Genomic DNA, 24,473 nt, shown 5'->3' with positions numbered 1-24,473 from the left:
ATATATATATATCTTGTATGTGTATTCACAAAATAAATAAGTGAGGGCGGCGGTGGCAGCATGGTCTCTCTCACCTGCCACGTGTGTTTGGTGGTCATGAGCCGCTTTCCCACCCTGGTCTGCTGCCAATGGACACACACATGAAGGAGGGAACAGCGCCGCCAGGCTGGTTGGTGATCAATTGCCATTTATTCCAATCTCGTCTTGATTCTCTTTCTATTCTTCTCCATCTTCTTCCTTCTGCCCACTCTTACAGCCTTCTATAGTTATATCCCAAATCACGAGGGGTTGGGGTAGCAATTACACATAGGTGTGGTCATACAGTCAACAGATGTAAAGTCCTTCCCTCAGGGGAAGCTTCTTCTAGGACAAATTCTCATCTAACAAGAATACCCGCCTCCTGGCAAAGTACCATATAGGGGTGTGTCTCTCCTTCCCTTAGTCCAACAACCATTTAAACATTCAACTTAATTCTACTTCTTAGTAATATTAGTCATTTTTTTTCTTTTTGGATCACACCCAGTGTTGCTCAGGGGTTACTCCTGACTCTGCACTCAGGAATTACTCCTGGTGGCGCTTGGGGGACCACATGGGATGCTGGGGATTGAACTCAGGCCAGCCCCATGCAAGGCAAACGCCCTACCCGCTGTGCTATTACTCCGGCTTCAATATTACTCATTTTGTATGGACACAGTAAGAGATACATTAAGCTTGTAGGGTAGCTCTCCTGGGGACATCTCACAATAGAACTCAGACTATAGTGCTCAGGCCAGATTAGTCTTTCCTAACCCTAGCAGGGTCCTAATTCAGCTGTTACTCTTTGGATCATGACAGAATTTGTCCATGACCATGCTCTTAACTTATATTTAAGTATTATGACACTTGGCCTGGCCAGGGTAACTCACAGCTTGTCCTGGGTCCATCCAGTCCCTTGTTGGGACCCTGATTTGGGGGTGCTAGGAACTGAGGCTTAAGCCGAGAAAACAGATGCCCAGGAGTAACATTGTTTGGAGTAAATTAACTCCCAAGTTACAAAAGCATAGCATTAACTGTCTTCCTGTGTCTATACAAAAAGGACATTTCTCTAAAGTAACTATGCAAAGGACATAAGGAGAAGAGAAAAGCAACATTTCACTTACAAATACAAATCCAGTGTCCTAGAAGGCTCTGACCTTACAAGTCAACAGAGTCTGATTTGGGGATACAGGTGATTGACCAGTTGGGGAAGCAGAGCACAGAGAAGAGGTTACAGATAAACACAGAGGAATGGGAGTGCCTGGGGAGCACTGTGATGGGTGTAACCCAAATAAACCTAAGCTCCCTATGGCCAAGGAGAAAGGACATACCAATGTTATTCTACATTTGTACTTTCACAGGTTTTATTTATTTGCTAAATTAAACCTTTTTCTACCCATAAATAATTTCCTGGTGTGCACATATCACCTCTTCCTTATCCATTTGTTCGCTGAAGAAACCCATATTTTCTTATGCACTTCTTTCATCTATTGGTTGAATAAAGAACCATGTAAAAGTCCTCCCAGGAAGAATTTATTCTTTGTTCCAGATCAGATCTGCAGATATCCATCTTACCCTTTCATATATACATCTTACTCTTTCTCAGCCCACACTCAGTGGTGCCTAGGGAATACTCCTTGCCCTGTGCTCAAGGTTCCATATATGATGTCAGGGACCTAACAAGGTCTGCCACATACAAGGAAAGTGCCTCAATTCCTGTCCTCTCCAGTAATTCTTTATTTCTTTAAATTATTTTTAATACCTCACCATTTTTACCTCCCCCTCAGGTAATCTCGGTTCTATTATCAATGTCCCTAGTTTGACTTTTTTTCCTATCAGTGATATCTCTTTTTATTTCACACACAGATCAAGTCATCTAACACTTGTCTTTGGACTTATTTCACTTTACACAATTCCCTTAGACTTTCTCTGTCCTGTGGGAAATGATATATTTTTCACCCTGTTTATAGCTGAATAGCGTTCCATTGTATAAATATGCCGCCTCCTCTTTAACCACTAACTACAGGTTCTTTTGTTGCTTTCATATTTTATCTATTGCAAACCATGCTGCGGTCAACACAGGGTGAGTTGATCCTTCTGTGTTGTTCTATTTTGTATTCTTCAAACGGGTCCTCAAAAGAGGATTTGGTGGGAATGTGGTAATTCTATCTTTAGCTTGGAAGAAGCTCCATAGTGCTTAGAAAATATTTTTGCCAACATCAAATGCAACACATCTTAGGAATTCCTTATGGGTTATATTTTCCTGCTTCTTTACGTATCAGGTAATTTTGGGGTAAGGATTGAACTGTTGAGCCAGACCTGGTTGATTACTCTCTGGTCTGTTTTCCCATTAGTGCTGAGGGGATCATACATGTAGGGAGATCAACCCAGGGTTAGCCATGTGTAAGGTAAGTGACAAATCCTTTATTATTTATCTGGCCCAAATTAGGCAGTTCTAAATTGGTGACCAAACATATAAAAAATAAGCTTTCCCCTTCTCTTCACGGATTAAGTACCAGTGAAGATATTTCTGGTAAAGCAAGATAATCTGTACACGCACAGACTCTCCAGACTATCTCTGTAAAGAAAAACAATCTTGATCAAAATGTTGTTGCTCTGCAGCCATGCTCAAGGCTGTTGTCCACAGGCTCGGACGAGCCTCACCCACAAGGGAATCTGCAGAAAGCCCAGGTACACAGGACCCATGACTGAGGTCTCCAAGCTTTCTCAGAGAGGGACTGGACCTCCTCCCCCCAGTTCCCTAATTTTCCAGTAGCTTGGCAGTCATGCCCACAAATTGTCCCAGGTGCCATATATAATGTCATCAATGGCCAAGATCCAGAGACTTTGAAATAAAGCTCCCAGAAGAGAATGACACAGGCCTTACCCATGAGTGAATCTGCTCTTAATCATGTTTTAAATTTCAATATTTCTGAACCTCTCATCCTCTAGCCCACTGATGAACCAAAAATAGCACACATGTGTTTGGGTTTAACATGCATGCTCGTAATCTCTTATAAGGACTTAGACAGCTCCAGAATAAAATACAATTCTCACACACTTTTATGACGGTGGGAAGATGTGCGGTGGTGGAATTGGTGTTTGAATATTAAATGTAATAAACTATTGTGAACAACTTTATAATATAAAAATAAAATAAAATTTTAAATTCTTTTTTAAAAAGTGTTGTTGCTGGGTAAGTAAAAGAAGAATTCTTCAGAACATGTTTTTCTACTACTTGAATTTTATTATTTTGCCAGGGGAAGTGTTTGAGGCCACTCCCAGCTGTGTTCAGGAGTTATATCAGATTTTGTGCTCAGGAGTCGCCCTTGGCTATGCTTACGGGCCCATATGTGATGCCACAATTTTGACCCCTTAAGGGACAGGATGCAAGGCAAGCACCTAAGCTTCTATTCCACCTCTCTGGCCCTAGACTGAATTTTGAATGAGGAATTTTATATTCTAAGACACAACAAATGGGGCTGGAGAGACTGCAGCTGCTGGGAAGCTTTCCTTGAATGCAGCTGACCTAGATTTCATTCCTGGTACCACATTACTCTCCTGATCTCTGCTAGGAGTAATTCCTGAGTGCAGAGCCGGGAGTAAGCCCTAAGTACCACCAGATATAGCCCAAAATCAATAATAATAATTTTTTTAAAATAAGAAAGCAATAAATCAATCCCTAAGATAGTCATGAACAATGTGTAGCAACGTCAAAGCGTGCATGGTTCAATATTAAATGGAAACCTCAGGGCACAAGCCATGACACATGTAGTGTGATCCTTCTCTCTGTACACGGCCACTGAGAGCACAGGTTTGCCTTCTATGTTCTGTTGTTTAGCATTCTCAAGAACTTTCCAGCAATGGTGATGATGACGATGATAATGGTGGTGGTGGTGGAATGTGGTAATGTTGAGAGCGGTGGAGGAGGGAAGGAGGATGGTACGAATGAGGATGGGGTCGGCTGAAAAGATGGCAAAGTGGACAGGGTATTTGCCATGCATATGGCATATGGCATATGGCATATGGCAAACCCAACTTGGATTCCTGGAATCCTATAGGGTTCCCCAAGTCCCTCCAGAAGTAATCCCTGAGCACAGAGCCAGGAGTAAGCCCTGAGGCCCACCAGGAATCCTCTCCCCATGAAAAAATAAAAAGGATGATTGTGATGGTGCTGAGGATGCTGAGGATGCTGAGGATGCTGATGGTGGTGAGGATGATAGTGATGAGGATGCTGAGAGTGGTGAGGATGATGGTGGTGAGAATGCTGATGGTGGTGAGGATGCTGATGGTGGTGAGAATGATAGTGATGAGGATGCTTAGAGTGGTGAGGATGATGGTGGTAAGGATGCTGATGGTGGTAAGGATGCTGATGATGGTGAGGATGCTGATGGTGGTGAGAATGATAGTGATGAGGATGCTTAGAATGGTGAGGATGATGGTGGTAAGGATGCTGATGGTGGTAAGGATGCTGATGGTGCTGAGGATGCTGATGATAGTGAGGATGATGGTAGTAAGGATGCTGATGGTGGTGAGGATGCTGATGGTGGTGAAATATTGATGGTGGTAAGGATGATGGTGGTGAAGATGCTAATGGTGGTAAGGATGATGGTGATGAGGATGCTGATGGTGGTGAGAATGATGATGGTAGTGGTAAGGATGGAGAGGTTGGTGTTGATAATTATGAATATGTCTACCCTTGTCAGCCAGCCAGTCCACTGTGAAATTGTCAGCTTCCTAGCCACCCATTGCTTAGAATCTGGTGAAACGTGGAAGGGAAAGTCATTTTTTGAGGAGTTCTTTGCTCTCCTGCCCTGGGCTGTCACCCCCAGGTTTAAGTTCTCCCCCTGCTCTCACTGTATTCTCTAACATCGCCAGGATGTGGCCTCCTGTTTTCTTGGCCCAAAAGTTTCAGTCTCCCCAGGGATCCTCCAATTCAGATTTCCCAAGTCCTCTCCTCTGGTGTCCCCCTCGCTCCCTGTCTTGGGAGACCACTGTGCCCCTGGGGTGGGGTGGGGGAAGACTGTTAATGAGGCCCTGGGGCTTTGCAGCAAGCTGGTCCCTTAAGTGGGCCCTGGGAAACCTATTAAGACTCCTTTGTAGTGAGGGTCCCTTGGAAGAGTTGGGAGGTGACAGAGCAGGAAGGAAGGTGTGTTGGTGTCCACCCCTGCCATTTTGTGCAAGTCCTCTTACCGGCTGCTCTGTGGACTTCCTGTCATGGACAGAGGAGCTAATGTTTGAGCTGGGCCTTGAAGAATGACAGATTTCCAGGTGAGGAAGGGACACTGACCTTGGAAATCATGTGAGTCAGGGAGGAAGGCATGATTGGGACACACGGGGGGTTCTGTGGTGTAGAGAAAGTGGGGGAAGGGCACAGCATCAGGCATGTGAGCCCCAATGGTGGAATTCTCTCCAGAACCTTCTCCCCTTCCTCTCTCAGGGATTGTGAGGACCCATGTTCTCTCCAGGATGAGGGTGGCCAAGGGGCCTGGCCAACAGAGGTGCTAAGAAATTCATCTGGGCAGGAATCGGGGCATAATGATGCCTGGATGTCTTTTCTTCAGCGGGTGGGGGTGCGAAGCAAGAAAGTTTTATTGAAACTTATATAGGAAGATGTGAGGGGAGAGAAAAGGAGAAGAACATGTTCGGGAGAGAGCACAGGTTTCTCCAGAATGGAAATAGGTGAACAAAGAAACATCGAGACAAGACAGCGAGATGGTACTCATGGGAGAACACGGGCTGGGAGAGCGAGTCTGGGAGTGTCTTAAACGAATGTCTGTTCTAGCCCCTTCTGCCCGCAGGGAAGCAAGCCCTGGCTGATGGTTCTTTGTGGGGTGGGGAAGGAGGACAAAGTCCCTGCTGGGTGAATCCGTGTGGCAGCTGCGCCCCAAGGAGCAGAATCTCTAGGGGAGGAACACATCCACTGTGTTTCCTCCAGCCCCCTTTCCTCCTCTCTGCTGGGCCGCCCGGGAGTCGGGTGCCCTGAACTCTGGCCCCAGGGACCATATTTCTGTCCTTGTTTCCAGGTGGGCTTGTCTCTCTTCAGCCAGGGTGGGGTGGGGGGCCGGGTGGGACCCTGAGGCCAGTGTGACACTTCACTAGGCCACCCTTCTGAGTCTTCAGGGCTCTGCTACCACAGTAGGTGCCCACTCCTTTCTTCCTTGGGGTGTCCCGTGCCCCCGAACTCCACCGGAGGCCATGCTGGGAGGCGTAGGGACAGCAGCTGTGAGCAGCGCGTACCCCAAGGGCGCCCTGTCGAGGTGCAGCAACTCTCTCTGCAGCTATTCTCTCTCCCCGAGAACGCTGCTACCAGCGGGCAGCGGGCAGCGTGCATTCTCATCCACCCCGAGGCTGCTGGGGCAGGACAGAAGACCAGTGGGGAGCTCCGGGAGGTCCCGTCTGACCCATGGGGCATCCGGGCTCTACAGAAACACAGACCAGCTGCCTCCCTGAAGCTCTGGGAAGTGCCATCGGGCCACAGGTTGTTATCTGCTCAGTGAAGGGGGCGGGTGAGGAAAGATATTGGCTACAACAGGCAAGAAAACAGCCCCCATCAACCCCAGTGTCCCCTGATCGCTGCCTTCCAGCGCAGCCCTTATGTGCAGGCAGGTGACACACACGGGATGCATGTATGACGCACATATAGTACACACGATGCACATAGGATGCATGTATATCAGCAAAGGGATATTGACATGTGACTCCCGTGTGCCATACGCCTCACGTGACAGCAAGTGTGGCCAGAAGGAGTGCTTGGTTGTGTCGCCCGTATGGCTGACCGGGACCTTCTGGATGTGGGTGGCCTTGTTTCAGTTCATGCTCCAAATCAGGCTGGGTGTGCCCCTCCCTGGGCTCTGGCAGCAGCAGGCTGGTCTGCAAACACTGGGGTCCCTGCAGAATGTCAGCTCAGCCACCAGCGGCTTTTGCTGGAAATGAGCAGGGTTCAAGGATTTGGTGTGTGCTCAGATGGATTCACGGTTCCCAGTGCAGTTGTGTTTGGCCTTGGTGCTACAGAGGGAGAGAGGGAGAGAGGGAGAGAGACAGAGAAGAGAGAGAGGGAGGGAGAGAGAGAGAAAGAGAGGGAGGGAGAGAGAGAGAAAGAGAGAGGGAGAGAGAGAGGGAGAGAGAGGGAGAGAGAGAGAAAAGAGAAAGAGAGAGAAAGAGAGAAAGAGAGAGAAGAGAGAGAGGGAGAGAGAGAAGAGAGAGAGGGAGGGAGAGAGAGAGAAAAGAGAGAAGAGAGAGAGAGAGATCAAGGTATCAGCAGTGTCCTGTCCCCATGATGTGAGGGCAGTGAGGAAGGCCAAGTGACAGTGGACATCACCCATCGCCTTGGCACTGGACAGGACAGCGGGACGGGCAGGGAAAGCAGAGCAAAGGTGCATGAGGAGGGCCCTTCTGGCCAGCCTGTGGCCAGGGGCTCTGTCCCTCCAAACAGCTGGTGGCAAGGACCCCGCCTGAGGCTACTGTGGGGAGCAACTGCTGGTGTGGGGTGGCAGCAGGAGGAGGGATTCTGACATTTGGGGGGAGGGGCATAGACTCCCCGATCCCCTCTCCAATGACTCTGTGAACAAGGTGACTGTGCTACTGGGTTCTAAAACAGCCCACCACAGTGGCCGTCACCTGGGACGCGGCCCACAGGTGCCAGCTGGGGAGACAGACAGTCTTGGCAGGCTCCAGGGGACACCAAGCTGTACCCGCCGGTGAGGTGAGTCCTTGTGTCTGCTGGGGCGGGGGGCAGGGGAGGCAGGGCCTGGTCAGGTGCCTGAGGGGCAGGATGCCCGGGGCACTTCGGAGGGTGTAGAGGGGGACTTAGCCTGTCCCACGCTGACTGTGGAGAGCCCCCGGAGCAGGAACACCCCGCTATGCTGTGCTCACTGGGAGGGGCAGAGCCCTGGGGCTTGAGGGCATTGGCGGCAGGGGTGGGGTGGGCCCAGGCCAGAAAATGGACAGTGACATCCCGGTGTGCCCAGTGCCAGAGGGTGGGAAACCACACGTGTGACTCACATGCTGAAGCTGAAGGGGTGACAGGGACAGACACATTCCAAATCTACTGCCAAGAGGAGGGAGAAGTGGAGACAGAGGGCCCCTCCACGTTCATTGTGATGTACGATGTGGTGGGGGTGGGGGCTTCTGCTTGCCTCTACTCCCCACCGGGGTCAGAGGGGAAGGACAGGCCGGGAGGATCCTGGACTTGGCCCTGGGTCCAGCGAAGGGAAGCTCGGGAATAGGACTGGAACCTGGGACAGGCTCGAGCAAGTCCAGCGGTAAGGCATGGGCACAGCGTGGTCCCAGCTCGGGTCCTGTCCCCATCACCTCACTCCCCTGAGCATGACGGGCTCTGGAGACCCCAAGCAGGGGCCCGCTGGCAATCACCGGTCAGGGAGGAGAGAGGCCGCAGCTGGTCTGGCAGTGATGCTGGGAGCCTCACTGTCCCCTGTGTCTCCATGCAGGAGTGTCTGAAGTCTATCGAAGTCCACCTTTCTCTTGTACTTCTCGTCCCTTCTGGGAGAGCACAGGATGGCCAGCTTTGGGGGTACGTGAGCTCCAAAAGGGGGGCAGGGGCAGGACGGAGGGATGTGCAGACCCAGAGCCCCTGGGCATGGGCACGGGTTTCCGGCACCGGGAAACACTGAGCTGGGCGAGGACCCTGGGCTGGGGGTGGGGTGGGCATGGGAGGGGGTGTGTGGGGTGCCAGCAGGGGAAGAGCAGTGCCACCTCTCTCGGCCTGTCCCCACCCAGGTCCCAATATAAGCCTCTGGCACGACTCGAACTGGACAGCCCCGCTGGAGTTCATTATCCTGGGCTTCTCAGGGTGGCCCCCTGGGCTGCGGATGCTGCTCTTCGCGGTCCTCCTGCCCCTGTATCTGGCGACGCTGGCAGGAAACCTGCTCATCCTGTGGCTGGCGCTGGCCGACCCAGTGCTGCACACGCCCATGTACTTCTTCCTGGCGGCTCTGTCCACTGTGGAGGTGGCCTATACTCTGGTGTTGACCCCGCGCATGCTAGCCGGCTTCCTCCTGCCTCCCGGGGGCCAGGCCGTGGCCCCTAACACCTGCGCAGCCCAGATGGGCCTTTTCGTGGCCCTGGGGGGCTCCGAGTGCCTGCTGCTGGCGGCTATGGCACTTGACCGCTACCTGGCCATCTGCCGCCCCCTCTACTACCCCCAGATTATGACCACGAGCCTCTGCTGGCGCTTGCTGGCGGCCTGCTGCCTGGGGGGCTCGATCCTGGCCGTGGGCCTGACCACGGTCATCTTCCAGCTGCCCTTCTGCCATGGGGGCCTGGTCAACCATGTGTTCTGCGACCTCCCGGCGGTGCTGCTGCTGGCGTGTGGGGACCGGGCGCTGCAGGAGCACGTACTGCTGGCCGCCTGCCTGCTGCTGCTGGTGCTGCCACTGGCCCTCATCCTCCTCTCCTACACGCGGGTGCTGCTGGTCATCATGGGGTTTGGGGGGTCTGGTCGCCGCAAGGCCTTCAACACGGTGGCATCGCACCTCACGGTGGCCGTGCTGCACTACGGCTGTGCCACGGCCATGTACTCCCGGCCCCTGAGCAGCCGTGACCTGGAGGAGGACAAGCTGGTGTCGCTCATCTACATCAACATCACACCGCTGCTCTACCCCGCCATCTACACGCTGCGCAACCGTGACATGCAGGGTGCACTGCTGCGGGTGCTGGGCTACAGGACCACAGAGGATGTCACCTAAGGGGTGGCCCCTGCCCCAGCCCACCTCTCTCCCACCAGAAACGGCTCCCAAAGCCTCCTGGACATAAACTCGAGGTCAGCACCCCAACACCCAGGGACCTGCCTTTCCCCGTTGCTTCCCAGGCCTCGAGGGTTTCCTGGGAGGATGAGCCATTGGTGCCCTGGAGGAAAGACAGCATGCCCGCACCCACCCACGAGAGGCCAGTGATGCCTCCCCAAGCCTGGAGACTGTGATCAGCAACAATGCTGTGAGACTTTGCCAAGAGTTCTTGGGGCAGGCAGAGGTCACCTCACATGAGACCTCTGCTCTAAGTCCATCCACACAGTATCTTTTTGAAAGGGAATAATGTACGAGAAGTCTAAGGCAGTTCTATGTATAATCGACAAAAGCCGAAAACAATCTGGAGGTTTGTGAACGTAGAACAGCCACGAACTCATGATGGGTACACGTGTGGAGTACCATGCAGCCATGAAAAGGCATGAATGATGCTACTGGAAGACAGAAAAAGACAGCCCAGACATAATTATGAAAAGCAAGGTAGATGCTGAGGGCACTCTGTGGTAAAGCATGTGCCTCCTGGATGAGGTCTTGGTTTCTGTCTCTGGAATCAACCTCCCCACACCCTCAAAAAAGCAAGACAGAGGAATACTGTGGGTTCTATTTCAATAAAAGCCAATGGCAAACTCCTGGTTTGTCTTGAGATTGTTTTATTTGGTGTTTACCCTCATGAATGGAACCCTACATCCACATACAAACCTGCATGCCAGTGTTTAGAGCAGGTCCCCACATAATCGTCAAAACTTGGAAGCCACAAGCTGGTGCTGCAGCAGCTGATGAGCTAGACAAATGGTGGCTGATACAGACACTGGAATTTTCATGGGACTGAAAGGAAATCCATTTTCAGGAGCTGAATGATAAAGAGAAACCTGACATGCACACGTCTAAGTGAAAGAAGCCTCTCTCGGTCTATAAAGGCCGAGGACTCCATGATTCCTCCCATCTGGAATCCTGGAGAAAGTAGAAGGATCAGTTAGCAAGAAGTTAGGGAGGAGGAAGGATTTCTGATTAGGCCAAGCACAGGATTTTCAGGACCATTTGTGAAACCATTCTGGAGGACATTATGCTGGTGGCTAATAATAAGGTTTGTTACTTTAAAAAGTTGTTTGAGGGGCCGGAGCGACAGTACTCTGGGTAGGGCGCATACCTTGCATGCGGACAATGGGTTTGATCACTGGCATCCCTTATGGTCCCCTGAGCCTGCCAGAAATGATCCTTGAGTGCCAATCCAGAAGTAATCTCTGGGGAAGAAATCATAGTACAGTGGGTAGGGTATTTGTCTTGCATGCGGGCGACCCAGGTTCGATCCCCAGCATCCTTTATGGTCTTCTGAGCACTGCCAAGAGTAATTCCTGAGTGCAGAGCTAGGAGTAACCCCTGGGCAGCTCTGGTGTGAGTCAAAAAGCAAAAAAAAAAAAAAAAAAAAAAAAAAAAAAAAACACAACAAAAAACAGGAGTAATCTCTAAGCATAGCTGGTGGGGCCCAAAAACAAAAACATCAAGTTGTTTGAAGCAAGGACTTGCCCTCAGGGAAAATAAAATGTAGGAAGTAACTTATTTTGTTGTGTTTCTTCTCACTTGTGAACAGTTAAATCGAAGTATCCCCAGTTTAGGAGTTAAGGAACAGTTAGGTGGGAAGAACTGTCCCACAGTAGAAGTCACGCATTAGGTGGGGAATATTTGGCGTCACTCCCACGTTTTACACCATGGGGACAGCGTTGGATGATAGTATCTCACGATACTTGGATAGAAGTATCTCAGGCTTAACCTTGGGTTATCCTTTCTCCTCCTGCTATGTCAACTGCTTCTGTTAACTGAGTTACACCCACTGTAGTGATCCTGGGGGAACACTGGCCCCACCTGGGCTCTCCCAATCCACAATGTTTATCTTTAACCTCTCCTTTGTGTTCTTCCCTGGTAGTCACAAATATCTCCAGATTAGACATGTTGATTTATAAAGTCAAACCTGATGGCTCTGATTTTGTATATGCAAGTGAAATATTTGCTTTCCTCTTTCCTTTATGTCCTTTGCATATTTTCATTCTAGAGCTATGTTCTTTTTGTATAGACACAAAAAAGACAATGCTAAGTTTTTCTAATATGGGAGTTAATTGACTGAAAAATACTTACTCCTGGGCATATCTGTCTTACTTACTTGACTTAAGCCTCGCCTGCCCTTAGATTGAGTTTAGTTCCTTACACCCCAAAAGGTGGGTCCCACCGAGGGCCTTGGATGGACCTAGGACAATTAATGAACAGCCTAAGGGCCCTATGAAGTATAATAGGCTAAGAGCACAGTCATGGAACAAGCTCTCTCATGTCCCAAAAAGAAGCAACTGCAAAGGACCCTATCATGGTTAGGAAAAACTAATCTGGCCTGATGTCCCCAGGAAAAACCACCCTGTTCTGTCAGTCTAGATGATGTCGGTGGGTCCCACGGGTGACTTACGTGAAGTGGGGAGGAGAAAGACGGTCACTTTCTCTCCAGCCGCCTCTACCACCCGGGACCCAGAGTTACTGGGTTCTTGTCTTCGCTCGCGGAAAAGAATTTCAGGAGTAAACAAGCAGTGAAGTAACAGATTTTATTTAGAGGTTTCCGAGGGAAGGAGGAAGGGATAAGTAGAAAGGAAAAAACAGTAGGAATAACGCGCTCAAGAGAGAACGCGGGCTTCTCCAAGGGTGGAGGAAGCTCTACACACATCCTAGCACTGGACATGAAAGCATGAAAGTACACATCTCAAGGGGGGAGATGCGGGTGACACATGTGCTTGGGCACCACATGTGCTCGGCCACATGGGCACAAGCAGCACATGGGCTCAGGCAGCATATGTGCGCACTTCCTTTGTTCAAGGTGGCCTTTATAGGGTTTCTCCAACCTGCCCCCACGTGGGGGCTTCTTCCCAGGTAAAAGTCCGTTGCTAAGGAGGTTACCAGGGAGGTTGGGAGTGGTGATGGTCTTCTTTAGGCCGGATCACATTTTAATCAGATTAAGGGAGAGGTCGAGGGAATTTGAGGAACTTCATGGGGAGGGGTCCAACCTCCTCAGGGTCTGCTGAAGGTCTTATCAGGTTTATTTTCTGTATCCACAAGGTGGGTCAGTCTCAGGATTCTCCTTCCCAGAGACTGTTAATCTGTTTCATTGCCAAGGGCCTTTCTCTATCTACCTGCCTACATCATAGAGAGATAGTTTTAACCTTAATCCAGTGTATAGATAAGTGTTTTTGTCTCTTACTGTGTTTTTATAAAATGACTAGAAATATTATTAAGAAGTAAATTTAATACGATTGTTTAAATGGATCACCAGAAAAGGAAAGGGGAAAACAATATGCCGTACATGGAGTGCCGCCCTGGGCAGTCTTTCAGAATATTCCCTGAAGGCTGCGCTTTCAGCTGTTCATGTGAATGTTCAACCACACCTATGTGTAATTCCTGTCCCCCAACCTTTCACGATTTCTATAGAATAATTCAAATTGGTTTGAATAAAGTCACCACTGGTTACCACCAGTCTGTGGACCTGTTCCTTTGTCCATCAGCCAGGCGGGGCGCAGCTAGGGGTCCCTAATGCAGCAGAGGACGCTGGTCACCACTGGACGGTGATTCAAACAGGGCAAGCTCTTGCCCTCTCCCCAGCGGAGTTAATAGACCTTATACAACATGCCTTAGTGTGACTCCTCATGACCCCGTCTTACACTTGGAGAAGTAGACGAGGAAGCCATGTTCTTGTGTTTGAGGGGTCAGAGACAGATGGGACAGAAACCCTGCCCTGAGCTCCTGTCCCTACCAAGAAGGAATGACAAGATTTTTGGGGACACCTGACAGCCAGGCCTGAGAGATGGGGTAAGCTGACATCATGGGTCCTTGGAGGCTAGAGCGGGGAGAGTTCCAAGCTCAGAATCATGGCCTGCCTGGGGAGATCTGGCAACACGGGCTGTTGTGAACACTCAGCTCTCTCTACATGTCAGAGGTAAACTGAGGTAAACTTCCAACTGCGTCCTCTAGGCCATATCTCTCACAATGTTCTCACCACAAATGAGATGAGGGTGAAGTTGGGATCGGAGGGGGCTAAAGATGCCAGAGGATTTTCCAGAAGCTTGCCTGACCTCTTTGGTCCACTATTAAATAACTAATGATTGTCATGCAATTACCACATAACCCTCCATTGCACATCTGATGCCATGACACTTCCCAAAATACCATACGTGGTGCAAAATGGGATGGGGGATGGCTCCAAGGCTGAGAACTCTTCACCAGCACCAGCTTCCATGGAAAATAACCCACACACTTGAAGCATCTCTTTGAGGCACCAGAATCCGTCCCCTGAGTTAGCTATTCTTGGAGCTTGCCCATGTTTTGTCTCCCTTAGGGTATCTACCAATTCCTCCCAAAAAAAAAAAAACAAATGGCATTCTCGGGGTTGGAGTGATAGTACAGTGGGTCAGGCACGTGCCTTGCATGCAATGAATCTGGGTTTGATCTCCAGCACCACACAGGTCCCCTGTGCCCTGCCAGGGTGATCCCTGAGCACAGAGCCAAAAGTGAGTCCTGAGCACCATCAAGTGTTGCCCCAAATCCAAAAGGCAAATGAATGCAAACTCTCTTTTGCTTTCCTGTGTGTTTCTCACAGCTTCTGGAGCAATCGAGACTTGAGTGTCCCCATCCTGCAGGTTTCTGATGGAGTCAGGAAGCCACTGACCAGAACCTCCTCCCCTGGAACCAGTTCCCTGGAGACACCAGTGATGATGCCGTTGGTGTGACTAATTTTTTTTTTTTTTTTTTTTTGCTTTTTGGGTCACACCTGGCGATGCACAGGGGTTACTCCTGGCTCTGCACTCAGGAATTACCCCTGGCGGTGCTCAGGGGACCATATGGGATGCTGGGATTTGAACCCGGGTCGGCCGCGTGCAAGGCAAACGCCCTACCCGCTGTGCTATCTCTCCAGCCCCGGTGTGACTAATTTAATCATGGAACTGCACCATGCAATCAACAAAGCCATCCCTCGAACTAAGCCATCCATGTTGCTAGATGTTAGCATGAGGCTCCCCAGGTCAGCTCAAAAGTGGAATTTTCCCATTTCCCCAACCCTTTCACAAAAGCGATTTTCTCTTCCTTCTATGAGCACCTGAGGCCTGAGTCCTTCTCCCCTGACTAATACATGACAGAGCAGCTGTAGGGGGTAGAGAAGATGCCTCTGATCACTGTGGCAACGGAACATGCTGCACATTTATAATCCCATCCCCATAGCAACAGAGATTTGACCCAAGATCCTCTGCAGTAATTCAAAAACAGAAACAAAAACAGCTGAACCAGTGAAAGCTATTTTCTTTGCAGATCAGCCTTTAGATCCAGTATAGACTCTTGTTGGGATTGGAGGGTTCATTCCCATGCAGAAGCTCCCTGCCTGTCCGTTTTGTCTGTGAGTTCTTAGGCTGGTTTCCTATCTAAAACTGTGCACCACACAGTTGGGGGGTGGGGGCAGGAGGATTCATAAGCTCCTGGAGGTCAAGCCAGTGCACCGGAGAAGATTGTCAGGTGATGTCACAGAACTACGTAAGGTGGCCTCATTCATTTGTCTCTGAATGTCTTCCTCTGAATATAAGGTGGCTTTGTCCTCCATCTCTAAAGCTGGCACGCCAGAAATGGCCCCTGCTCTCATCAGCGAGTGTTAGCGCTGGAACGAGAAAACACTTTCTTTCTGGTGCACACACCTGCAGCTCCCAGGCTCTAGCGCCCAGGGGACCACAAGTGCTGTGAATCCCAGAACCTGGAGAGGGACAGACACCTCATGCCACTGTTTATGCTACTGTTTGGGGCGCCTCAGTCTGATTCAAAGTCAGAGGCCCTGGAGCAGGTGCCATGTCCCGGCTGCCATTGGAACACACTCCCAGCTGAGTGTGCAAGCAGGCCTGTTCAACTGACTGGCAGGCAGGCCCAGACCAGAGGCCTGTCCTCTGCTCTGCTGCACTGCCTCCAACTCCTGCCACATATCACACACTGAGGAGAAATACCTGGTTTTAGTCTAGCCTGATTAATACCCAGGGGAACATGATTTGCAAGGGAAGGAGATGGGCAGGGTGGAGGAGACTGATGAGAATACGAGGGCAGGCAGCCTGCAATCATGAGCATGATTCTGGAAAGGCTGAAGCTGAGCTCATATGGGTTTGTGAAAGCACAGAATGAAAGGGAGGATGGAAGGGCAATGGTGTGTGCGCTCAGGCTGGAGAGTGGTCCAGCTAATACTGGAGGTGCTTTGTGACAAGGGACATATTGTAGGTATTGAGGTTGGGGAGGTTAGACCACACTGGGCCATGCTCATGGGCTACTCCTGGCTCTGTGCTTGGAGTGTCACCCTGGTAGTACTGGGAAGCCATGTGGTACTGGGGATCGAACTGGGATCAGCTGCATGCAAAACTAGTGCCCAAGCCCTATACTGTGTTTCTGACCCTCTATGTTTAAATTATTATTATTATTTTATTATTTTGGTTTTGGGGCCACAATTGTAATACTCAGTGCTTATTCCTGGCTCTGCACTCAGGAATTACCTCTGGTGGGGTCGGGAGACCATTTGGGATGCCAGGAATTGAACCTGGGTCAGCAGTGTGCAAGGCGAGTACCCTCCCCGATGTATTATCTCTCTGGCCCCTTTCTGACCCTTTTAAACTTTTTCAGTGGAGGAGGGTTTCACTCCATACCCAGTGGTCTTTGGGGGCTGTGCTGGAGGGACCACATAAAGCGCCAAGGATGGAACTGGAGTCTGATGCATGCAAGGCAAATGCCCTTAAGCCCTGCACTATCTCTCCACCTGAGAGTCTCAAAATTTTCAAACAGAATTACTGTATGACCCAGAAATTTCACGTCTGGATTTATATCCAAAATAAAAGCAGGACCTGGAAGAGACATTTGTATATTCATATGAATAAAATATTTGTAGAATTATAAGTCAAAATAATTATAATGGACTGAATTATTCAGCCTTTAAAAAGAAAGGAGATTCTTTTAGCTTTGTTTTGGGGTCTCACACAGCAATACTCAAGGGTAAGTCCGAGATCTGCACTCAGAAATTACTTCTGAAAGTGCTCAGGGACCATATAGGATGCTGGGAATGGAACGTGGGTCAGCTATACTATGCCCTACCTGTTGTACTATTTCTCCCGCCCCCAAAAGAAAGGAGATGCTGACATGTTAAAAGGTGAATGAACTTTGAGGACATTAGGCTAAGTGAAATAAGCCAGTTGGGGGAAAAAATCAATTCTCTCTATGATTCCATTTACACGGATGACTTTGAGTAATTCAAATCCTCGAGACAGGAAGCAAATCAGTGCTGGGGAGCAGGAGAGGGATCTCTGTTTTATGGAGAGAGCCTGCATTTTGTAAAATGAAGGAAGTTATGGGAAAAGATGGATGGTGATGAAGACATTGGTTGTACACTAATGGTGATTGTAGGTGGACCCCAAGGGTAGCTCACATGAGTTGGGAGGAGGAAGACAGTCACTTTCTCCTGATCCGCCTCTGCCACCTGCAACCCAGGGTTACTGGGTTCTTGTCTTGCTCACAGAAAAGAATTTCAGGAGTAGACAAGCAGTGAAGTAAAACAGATTTTATTTGGAGGTTTTGAAGGGAAGGAGGGAGAGGAAGTGGGAGAGAGTGGAGAGTAAGAGAGACAGAATAATACACTCAAGAGAGAATACAGGCTTCTCCAAGGGCGGAGAGAGCACCTGCACACACCCCAGCATTAGATAGGAAAGCATACACATCTCAAGAGGGGAGATGCGGGAGACTCATGTGCTCGGGCATCACATGTACTTGGCCACGTGGGCGCAAGCAGCACACGGGCTCAAGGAGCATATGTTCACAGTTGCTTTAATAGGCCACTGTGTCTTTTTTTTTTGGGTCACACCCAGCGATGCTCAGGGGTTACTCCTGGCTTTGCACTCAGGAATTACTCCTGGCGTGCTTGGGGGACCATATGGGATGCCAGGGATTGAACCCGGGTCGGCCGCATGCAAGGCAAACGCCCTACCCGCTGTGCTATCACTCTGGCCCCCTAGGCCACTGTGTCTTGATCCAGAAGTTCTGGAGTCTTCTGGAGTCTTTTTTTGCGGGGGAGGGGGTCACACCGGTGGTGCACAGGGGTTATTCCTGGCTCATGCACTCAGGAATTACTCCTGGCGGTGCTTGGGGACCATATGGGATGCTGGGAATTGAACCCGGGTCGGCAGCGTGCAAGGCAAACGCCCTACCTGCTGTGCTATCACTCCAGCCCCGTCTTCTGGAGTCTTGATGGGTTGTCTTGATCTAGGAGTTCTAGAGTCTTCTCTGGGCTGAATCACTAAAGTCAGTCAGACTAAAGGAGAGGTCCAAGGATTTTCGAGGAGAGGAACTTCATGGGGAGGGATCCAATCTCCTCAGGATCTGCTGAAGTTCTTACCAGGTCTGTTTTCTGTATCCACAGGTGGATCAGTCTTAGCATTTTCCTCCCAGAACTTCTGTTGACCTAAGTTTTATTGCTGAGGACCTTCCCTGTCCACCTGCCTCCATCAATGGGAATGCATTGGCTGTCACTGCAATCTACTCTTAAAAATGTTTAAAGGGGGGCTGGAGCGATAGCACAGCGGGTAGGACGTTTGCCTTGCACGTTGCCGACCCGGGTTTGATTCCCAGCATCCCATATTGTACCCTGAGCACCGCCAGGAGTAATTCCTGAGTGTAGAACCAGGAGTAACCCCTGTGCATCGCCGGGTGTGACCCAAAAAGAAAAAGAAAATTTAAAGGGCCATAGTGACAGTATAGTTAGAAGGCATTTGTCCTGCTCTCAATTCACCCAGGTTTGATCCCTGGCATCCCATATGATTCCCTAGTACCACCAGGAGTGATCCCTGAGCACAGAGCCAGGAGTAAGCCCTGATACTGTTGAATATGGCTAAGATGCTAAATGGTTAAGATGGTAGATTTGATGTTAGGTTTAATACACAAACAAAACAAGCCTAGAAAAATTAATAAATTGTGCCAAAGCAAACAGACCCAAGAGTACATGCTTTCTGAGCTCATTCATGAAAAGCTACAGAAAGAGCAACTCTCATCCACTCTGATGGCGTGTAAGTGGTTGCACAGCAACTGGGGTGTTGTGAGCATCAGAGTGATGGATGCAATCTGGGGGTGATGGATGCAATCCCTCTCCTGATCGTGGTGTTGGTGAGGTGAGCACACAGATCTGTCAAGACTGAGAAACATGCACCTTAACTGAGTGTAGTGCATATGTTATACCGTAATAACATTGATTAACACACACACACACACACACACACACACACACACAGAACCTTGAGCCAGAATTGCAGGAAATGACTACTTTGAAAAGCAGACAGAGTTCAGGAATAATTTCCTCTGTGGCCAGGCGATCAATTCTTCATCTAGATCCAGCTGATGGCAATGGTGACAGCTCCTGGGAATAAAAAGATGATTCACAAACTTTTAACGGTTTGGCTTTGACTCTTGTAAATGATTGGACAGGTCACGGGCACACTGGCAGTCATTGTAACCAGAAATCGAGATGGAGGCATCAGGCAGGGGTGACTCAGCAGATGAAGAATGTGCAGCCCCTGGAAGGCTGGACTCTGCCTTGCACCTAACTGGTCCCAGCGCAGTCCTCCAGGAATCCAGGTAGAGCTCTTTGCCTCTTTCCAAGCCTTGACACTGGTTAACATTAAGAGTGATAGTAACGATAATAATAACAGAAAGACTTCTCTTACCAACACACAACTTCGTTATCCCCTTAAAAACCTAGTCAATGTCCCTTGCTATCCGACACAGGTCATTTCATTCTCCTCTTACCCAGACAGGTCATACCTGTCTTGAGTTTAATTTGTACTTGCAGTTCCCCAGCAACAAAACCCATAGTGGACAAAACCCACAGTGAACGGTAAGCTGGATTCTGTGATTTGAAAGGTTGGGTGCCCTGCAACAGATGCTACCCTGCTCCCTGAGCAGCATTCTGCTTACCAGCAGGTCACTGCACTGCTTGTGGGAAGCTCCACTGTTAGGGCATTCCTGCTCCTTACCGGAAAAAGAATTACACCGCCAAGCTGGACTTGGAGAGTTGGCTTGACTCTTCCAACCAAGGGACACAGTTACTTGGGGAAAGACACTCAGACCTTCCGCTCTCATGGCCAGATGTCATTTTCAAGGTGATGCTGGGCTTCATGCTCTTCTGCCTAAGGCAGGGCTTAGTGGTGACATGGGGTGTCAATGGGGTGGGGGACTAAGAGAAAATCAAGAATTTAAAAAACTTTATTAGAACACTGTGATTTAAAAAGTTGTTCATAATACGGTTGTTGGGGCTGGAGGAATAGCACAGCGGGTAGGGCGTTTGCCTTGCACACAGCCAACCCGAGTTCGATTCCCAGCATCCCCTTATGGTCCCCTGAGCACCGCCAGGGGTAATTCCTGAGTGCAGAGCCAGGAGTAACCCCCTGTGCATCGCTGGCGTGATAAAAAAAAAAAAAAGCATAATACGGTTGTTTCAGGCATTCACATTTCCAACAGCAATCCCACCACCAGTGTGCCCTTCCCTCCACCAATGTGCCCAGTTTCCTACCCACCACACAAGCTCGCTCCCTTTGCAAGCATCAAATAAGTTTTTTTTTATATGGCGCCTTACAATACAAAGGCAAATGAATGGAGTCATCAGAAAATAGGTGAATAAAAATCCACTTGTGAAAATTGTTCTACCTCACAATGGTGCTACTTGAAGTCATTGACGGTTTACTAAGTTGGCTGGTGCTAGTTGAACCTATGTGATTATTTTCAGAGGAGTGATGAACTCACTCTTTGAAATAGGGTCGGATCTGCTTGGTGATCTGATACACAATTTTCACGTTAGATAAAGCAAGGCTTTTTTTTTTTTTTTCTTTTTGGGTCGTACTTTGCGATGATCAGGTGTTACTTCTGGCTCTTCAATCAGGAATTACTCCTGGTGATGCTCAGGGACAATCTGAGTTGCTAGGGCTTGAACCCGGGTTGGTTGCATGCAAGGCAAACACCCTACCCCTATCCACTGTACTATTGCTCCAGCCAAAAGCAAGACTTTTTTAATGGGAAAAGTAGTGGTGTGTAAAAAACTAAGGCACGCCAACGGGCATGTGCACTCGCGGGCTCTCTGGGCCCGCGTTCGGTGCTCTGGAACCGCTGTGTATGGGCTGGATCAGGACAGCTGTTGGCCAAGGACAGGCAAAGGAAGAACGAGGACCAAGCTGGTTGCTGATTAGTTACCGTTTATTCAATCTTCCATCTTTCTCATCTCCCGCACTTCCAGCTCCGTCCTCTCTCTGGATTTACCTCAGCCTCTCTCATCTCGCTCTTTTTTCCTCTCTTGCTCTTGCCCCTAGGTTACACACCGCCAGGTAGCAAAATCAACATAAGAAAGCCCTTCCTGGGGCTGGAGCAATAGCACACCGGGTAGGGCGGTTGCCTTGCACGCAGCCGACCCGGGTTCGAATCCCAGTGTCCCATATGGTCCCCTGAGCACCGCCAGGAGTAATTCCTGAGTGCATGAGCCAGGAGTAACCCCTGTGCATCGCCAGGTGTGACCCAAAAGGAAAAAAAAAAAAAAAAAGAAAGCCCTTCCTGGGGGCTGGATTGATAGCACAGTGGGTAGGGCGTTTGCCTTGCTCTCAGCTGGTTCCCAGCATCCCATATGGTCCCTTGAGCACCGCCAGGAGTAATTCCTGAGTACAAAGCCAGGAGTAACCCCTGTGCATTGCCAGGTGTGACCCAAAAAGAAAAAAAAAAAAAAGCCCTTCCTGAGGGTCTTCAGGTTCAAAGGGAACACAACCTAGGGGCATTCCAAAGCCCTTCCTGACTGCCAGCAGGCAAAATACCTCTTAAGGGTTTTTTTCTCCTCTCCTTATTCCAAACACTCATTAACACCTTAATACTGGTTATTTTTGTATGGATATAGCAAGAGACACATTGAGGCTTGCAAGGCTGCTCTCCTGGCAACATCTTGCCACAGACTCAACTACAGCACTCAGGTCAGATTAATCATTCCTCACCCTAATCTAGTTATCACTGTTTGGAGCATGACAGCATTTGTCCATGACCAAGCTCTTAACTTATAGTTAAGCATTAGGCACTTCGGCGAGGCCCATCTTGATGCCAGGGTAGCACACAACTCACCGCTTGCCCTGGGTCAGTCCCGTCCCTCGTCGGGAGCCTGTTTTGGGGGTGCTAGGAAGTAAGGGCAGCTGAGGCTTAGGTCGAGAGAACAGATGCCCAGGAGGAAAATATCACGTAAAGTCAAATGACTCCCAGGTTACAAAAGCATGGCATTTGCTAAGTCTTCCTGTGTCCATACAAAAAGGAGATTGCTCTGAATAAACTATGCAAAGGACTCAAGGAGAAGAGAAAAACAATATTTACAAGTCAACAGGACACTAAGAAAGAGTGTTCTTTCTTGCTACCAATAAACACAGAGGAATGGGAGCACTGTGAAGGAGTAACCCAATAAACCTAAACTACCTGAGGCTATCTTATCCTACAGTGGTGGGCGGGGAATTGTAGCTCAGCTCAGGAGCACTTATTTTCAAGTGCAGGAGCACTTATTTTCATGTGTGAAGTCTTCCATCCCAAAAAAAAGTTGAGGAAATTGCCACTTGCCTTGCACGCCAGTGACCTCACATTGATCCTCTGCACCAGTTTTTGACCCCCTGAACATCACCAGAAGTAACCCCTGAGCACAGTCAGGAGGAAGCTCTGAGCACTGCTGGGCGTGCCTCCCCCAACAATAACAACAATAAAGCTAACAAAACTTCCTGCTGCTTGCTCCAGAGTGAGGGAAGGGCAGGAACCCCAATTGCAAAAGGTTCTCTGGGTGCTGGGAGAGCGGGAACAGGGCTGGACTCACGCTCTGCTTGTGGAGCCAGGAAACCCTTCCTTGTCTAAGCCTAGGGCCTTATCTCCTCTATTATCCGGCTGCAGGTATTTGTTGTTTTTTTACAGTAAAGTTTATTTTCATTTCCCCTTCCCCTTCTCTTTGATGTGACTGTGGTTGCAAAGGTCAGGGAAGCTATAGCAGTGTTTGCAGGGTGTGAGGACTCAGGCTGGCAGGGTGGCCTGAGGGATCCTGAGGTCCAAGCCTCCAAGCCTTAGCCTACGGGACTGTGCCTGCAGGGAACTCCAAGGCGGGGGCGGGGGGGGGGGGGGGGGCGGGACTCCACTGTTCGGCTCTGCCCACCTCGACCTTCTGAGCTCCTTCCTGACCTCAGTTGGCTTTCTGCTCCTGGTCTCCTCCATAGGAACATTCCCTGAGAGAGGCCTGAGCATAAGCTTCACTCTTTTTCTGCCTTCTTTGCCCAAGACTTCCCACCAGAGTTAATATGAGTGAATTTCTTTCTTTCTTTCTTTTTTTTTCTTTTTGGGTCATAACAGGGGTTACTCCTGGCTCTGCACTCAGGAATTATCCCTGGTGGTGCTCAAGGGACCATATGGGATGCTGGGAATCGAACTCGGGTTGGCTGTGTGCAAGGCAAACGCCCTACCCGCTGTGTTATTGCTCCAGCAACCTAATTTCTTTCTTTTTTAAAAAAGTGATTGCATCAGTTCGAAAATGAGGTTTTTCTTAATCTTTTTATTTTCTTACTTTTTTATTGAATCACTGAGATAGACCCTTACAAAGTTGTTCAGGACTGGATTTCAGTGATACAGTATTCCAACATCCATCCCTCCACCAGTGTAATTTCCCAGCACCAGTGTCCCCAGGTTCCCTCCCATCACCCCACCCCCCACCCCTTGCCTGCCTCTATGGCATCTCTCTTTCTCTCTGAGTGATTCCCCCCTCCCCCGCCCCGGGTTACTCTTGGCTCTGCACCAGGAATTACTCCTTTGGTGCTGAGGACCATATGGCATGCCGGAGAGCGAACCCGGGTCGGCCGCGTGCAGGGCAAACGCCCTCCCCGCTGTACTATCGCTCAGCGCCCCCCAACCCACAGTGAATTTTTTTTTTTTTTTTTGGTTTTTGGGTCACACCCGGCGATGCACAGGGGTTACTCCTGGTTCTTCACTCAGGAATTACCCCTGGCGGTGCTCAGGGGACCATATGGGATGCTGGGATTAGAACCCGGGTCGGCCGCGTGCAAGGCAAACGCCCTACCCGCTGTGCTATTGCTCCAGCCCCCACAGTGAATTTCTTTTTTTTTTTTTTTTGCTTTTTGGGTCACACCGGGCGATGCACAGGGGTTGCTCCTGGCTCTGCACTCAGGAATTACCCCTGGCGGTGCTCAGGGGACCATATGGGATGCTGGGAATCGAACCCGGGAGGTTGGCCGCGTGCAAGGCAAACGCCCTACCCGCTGTGCTATTGCTCCAGCCCCCACAGTGAATTTCTTAAGGAGTGATGAACTCGCTCTGTGAAACTGGGGCTTCACCAGGGACCGACCCGCTGCCCCGCAAGTCCCTAACACAGCGCCTGACACACAGGAAGCCTGCGGAAAAGCTGTGGTGGACGGATGTTGACTGTCCTGCAGCGTGATCGTGCAGCCACCGGCCCCTACGACCTTCTCTGCTGCAGTGACCTCTCGGTGGGGTCAAAGGCGAACCGGGGCGGCCAGGACGCGGCGCGGGCCTCTCTATGGTCTCACGCGCCCCAGCCCCGCCTCCCTAGCCCCGGGCGCGCCTCTATGGTTCTTCCTGTCGCTAGTCGGG

At 49.9% G+C, this 24,473-nt stretch overlaps 1 protein-coding gene across 1 annotated transcript; it reads left to right on the top strand.

Moving 5' to 3' along the window:
* Positions 1 to 8,532: 8,532 nt before the first annotated feature.
* On the top strand, positions 8,533 to 9,722 carry LOC129404386 (olfactory receptor 10AC1-like). Its single transcript, XM_055136764.1, has 2 exons — positions 8,533 to 8,548; positions 8,755 to 9,722. Exons 1-2 carry the CDS (start codon positions 8,533 to 8,535, stop codon positions 9,720 to 9,722), a joined length of 984 nt encoding a protein of 327 aa, XP_054992739.1.
* The last annotated feature ends 14,751 nt before the right edge of the window (positions 9,723 to 24,473 follow it).

The sequence above is a fragment of the Sorex araneus genome, chromosome 4, assembly GCF_027595985.1.
Source record: "Sorex araneus isolate mSorAra2 chromosome 4, mSorAra2.pri, whole genome shotgun sequence".
In the NCBI taxonomy this organism is placed as follows: domain Eukaryota; kingdom Metazoa; phylum Chordata; class Mammalia; order Eulipotyphla; family Soricidae; genus Sorex; species Sorex araneus.
Note: the sequence above shows the minus strand (reverse complement) of the source record. Positions and strands in the feature narration are given on the sequence as shown.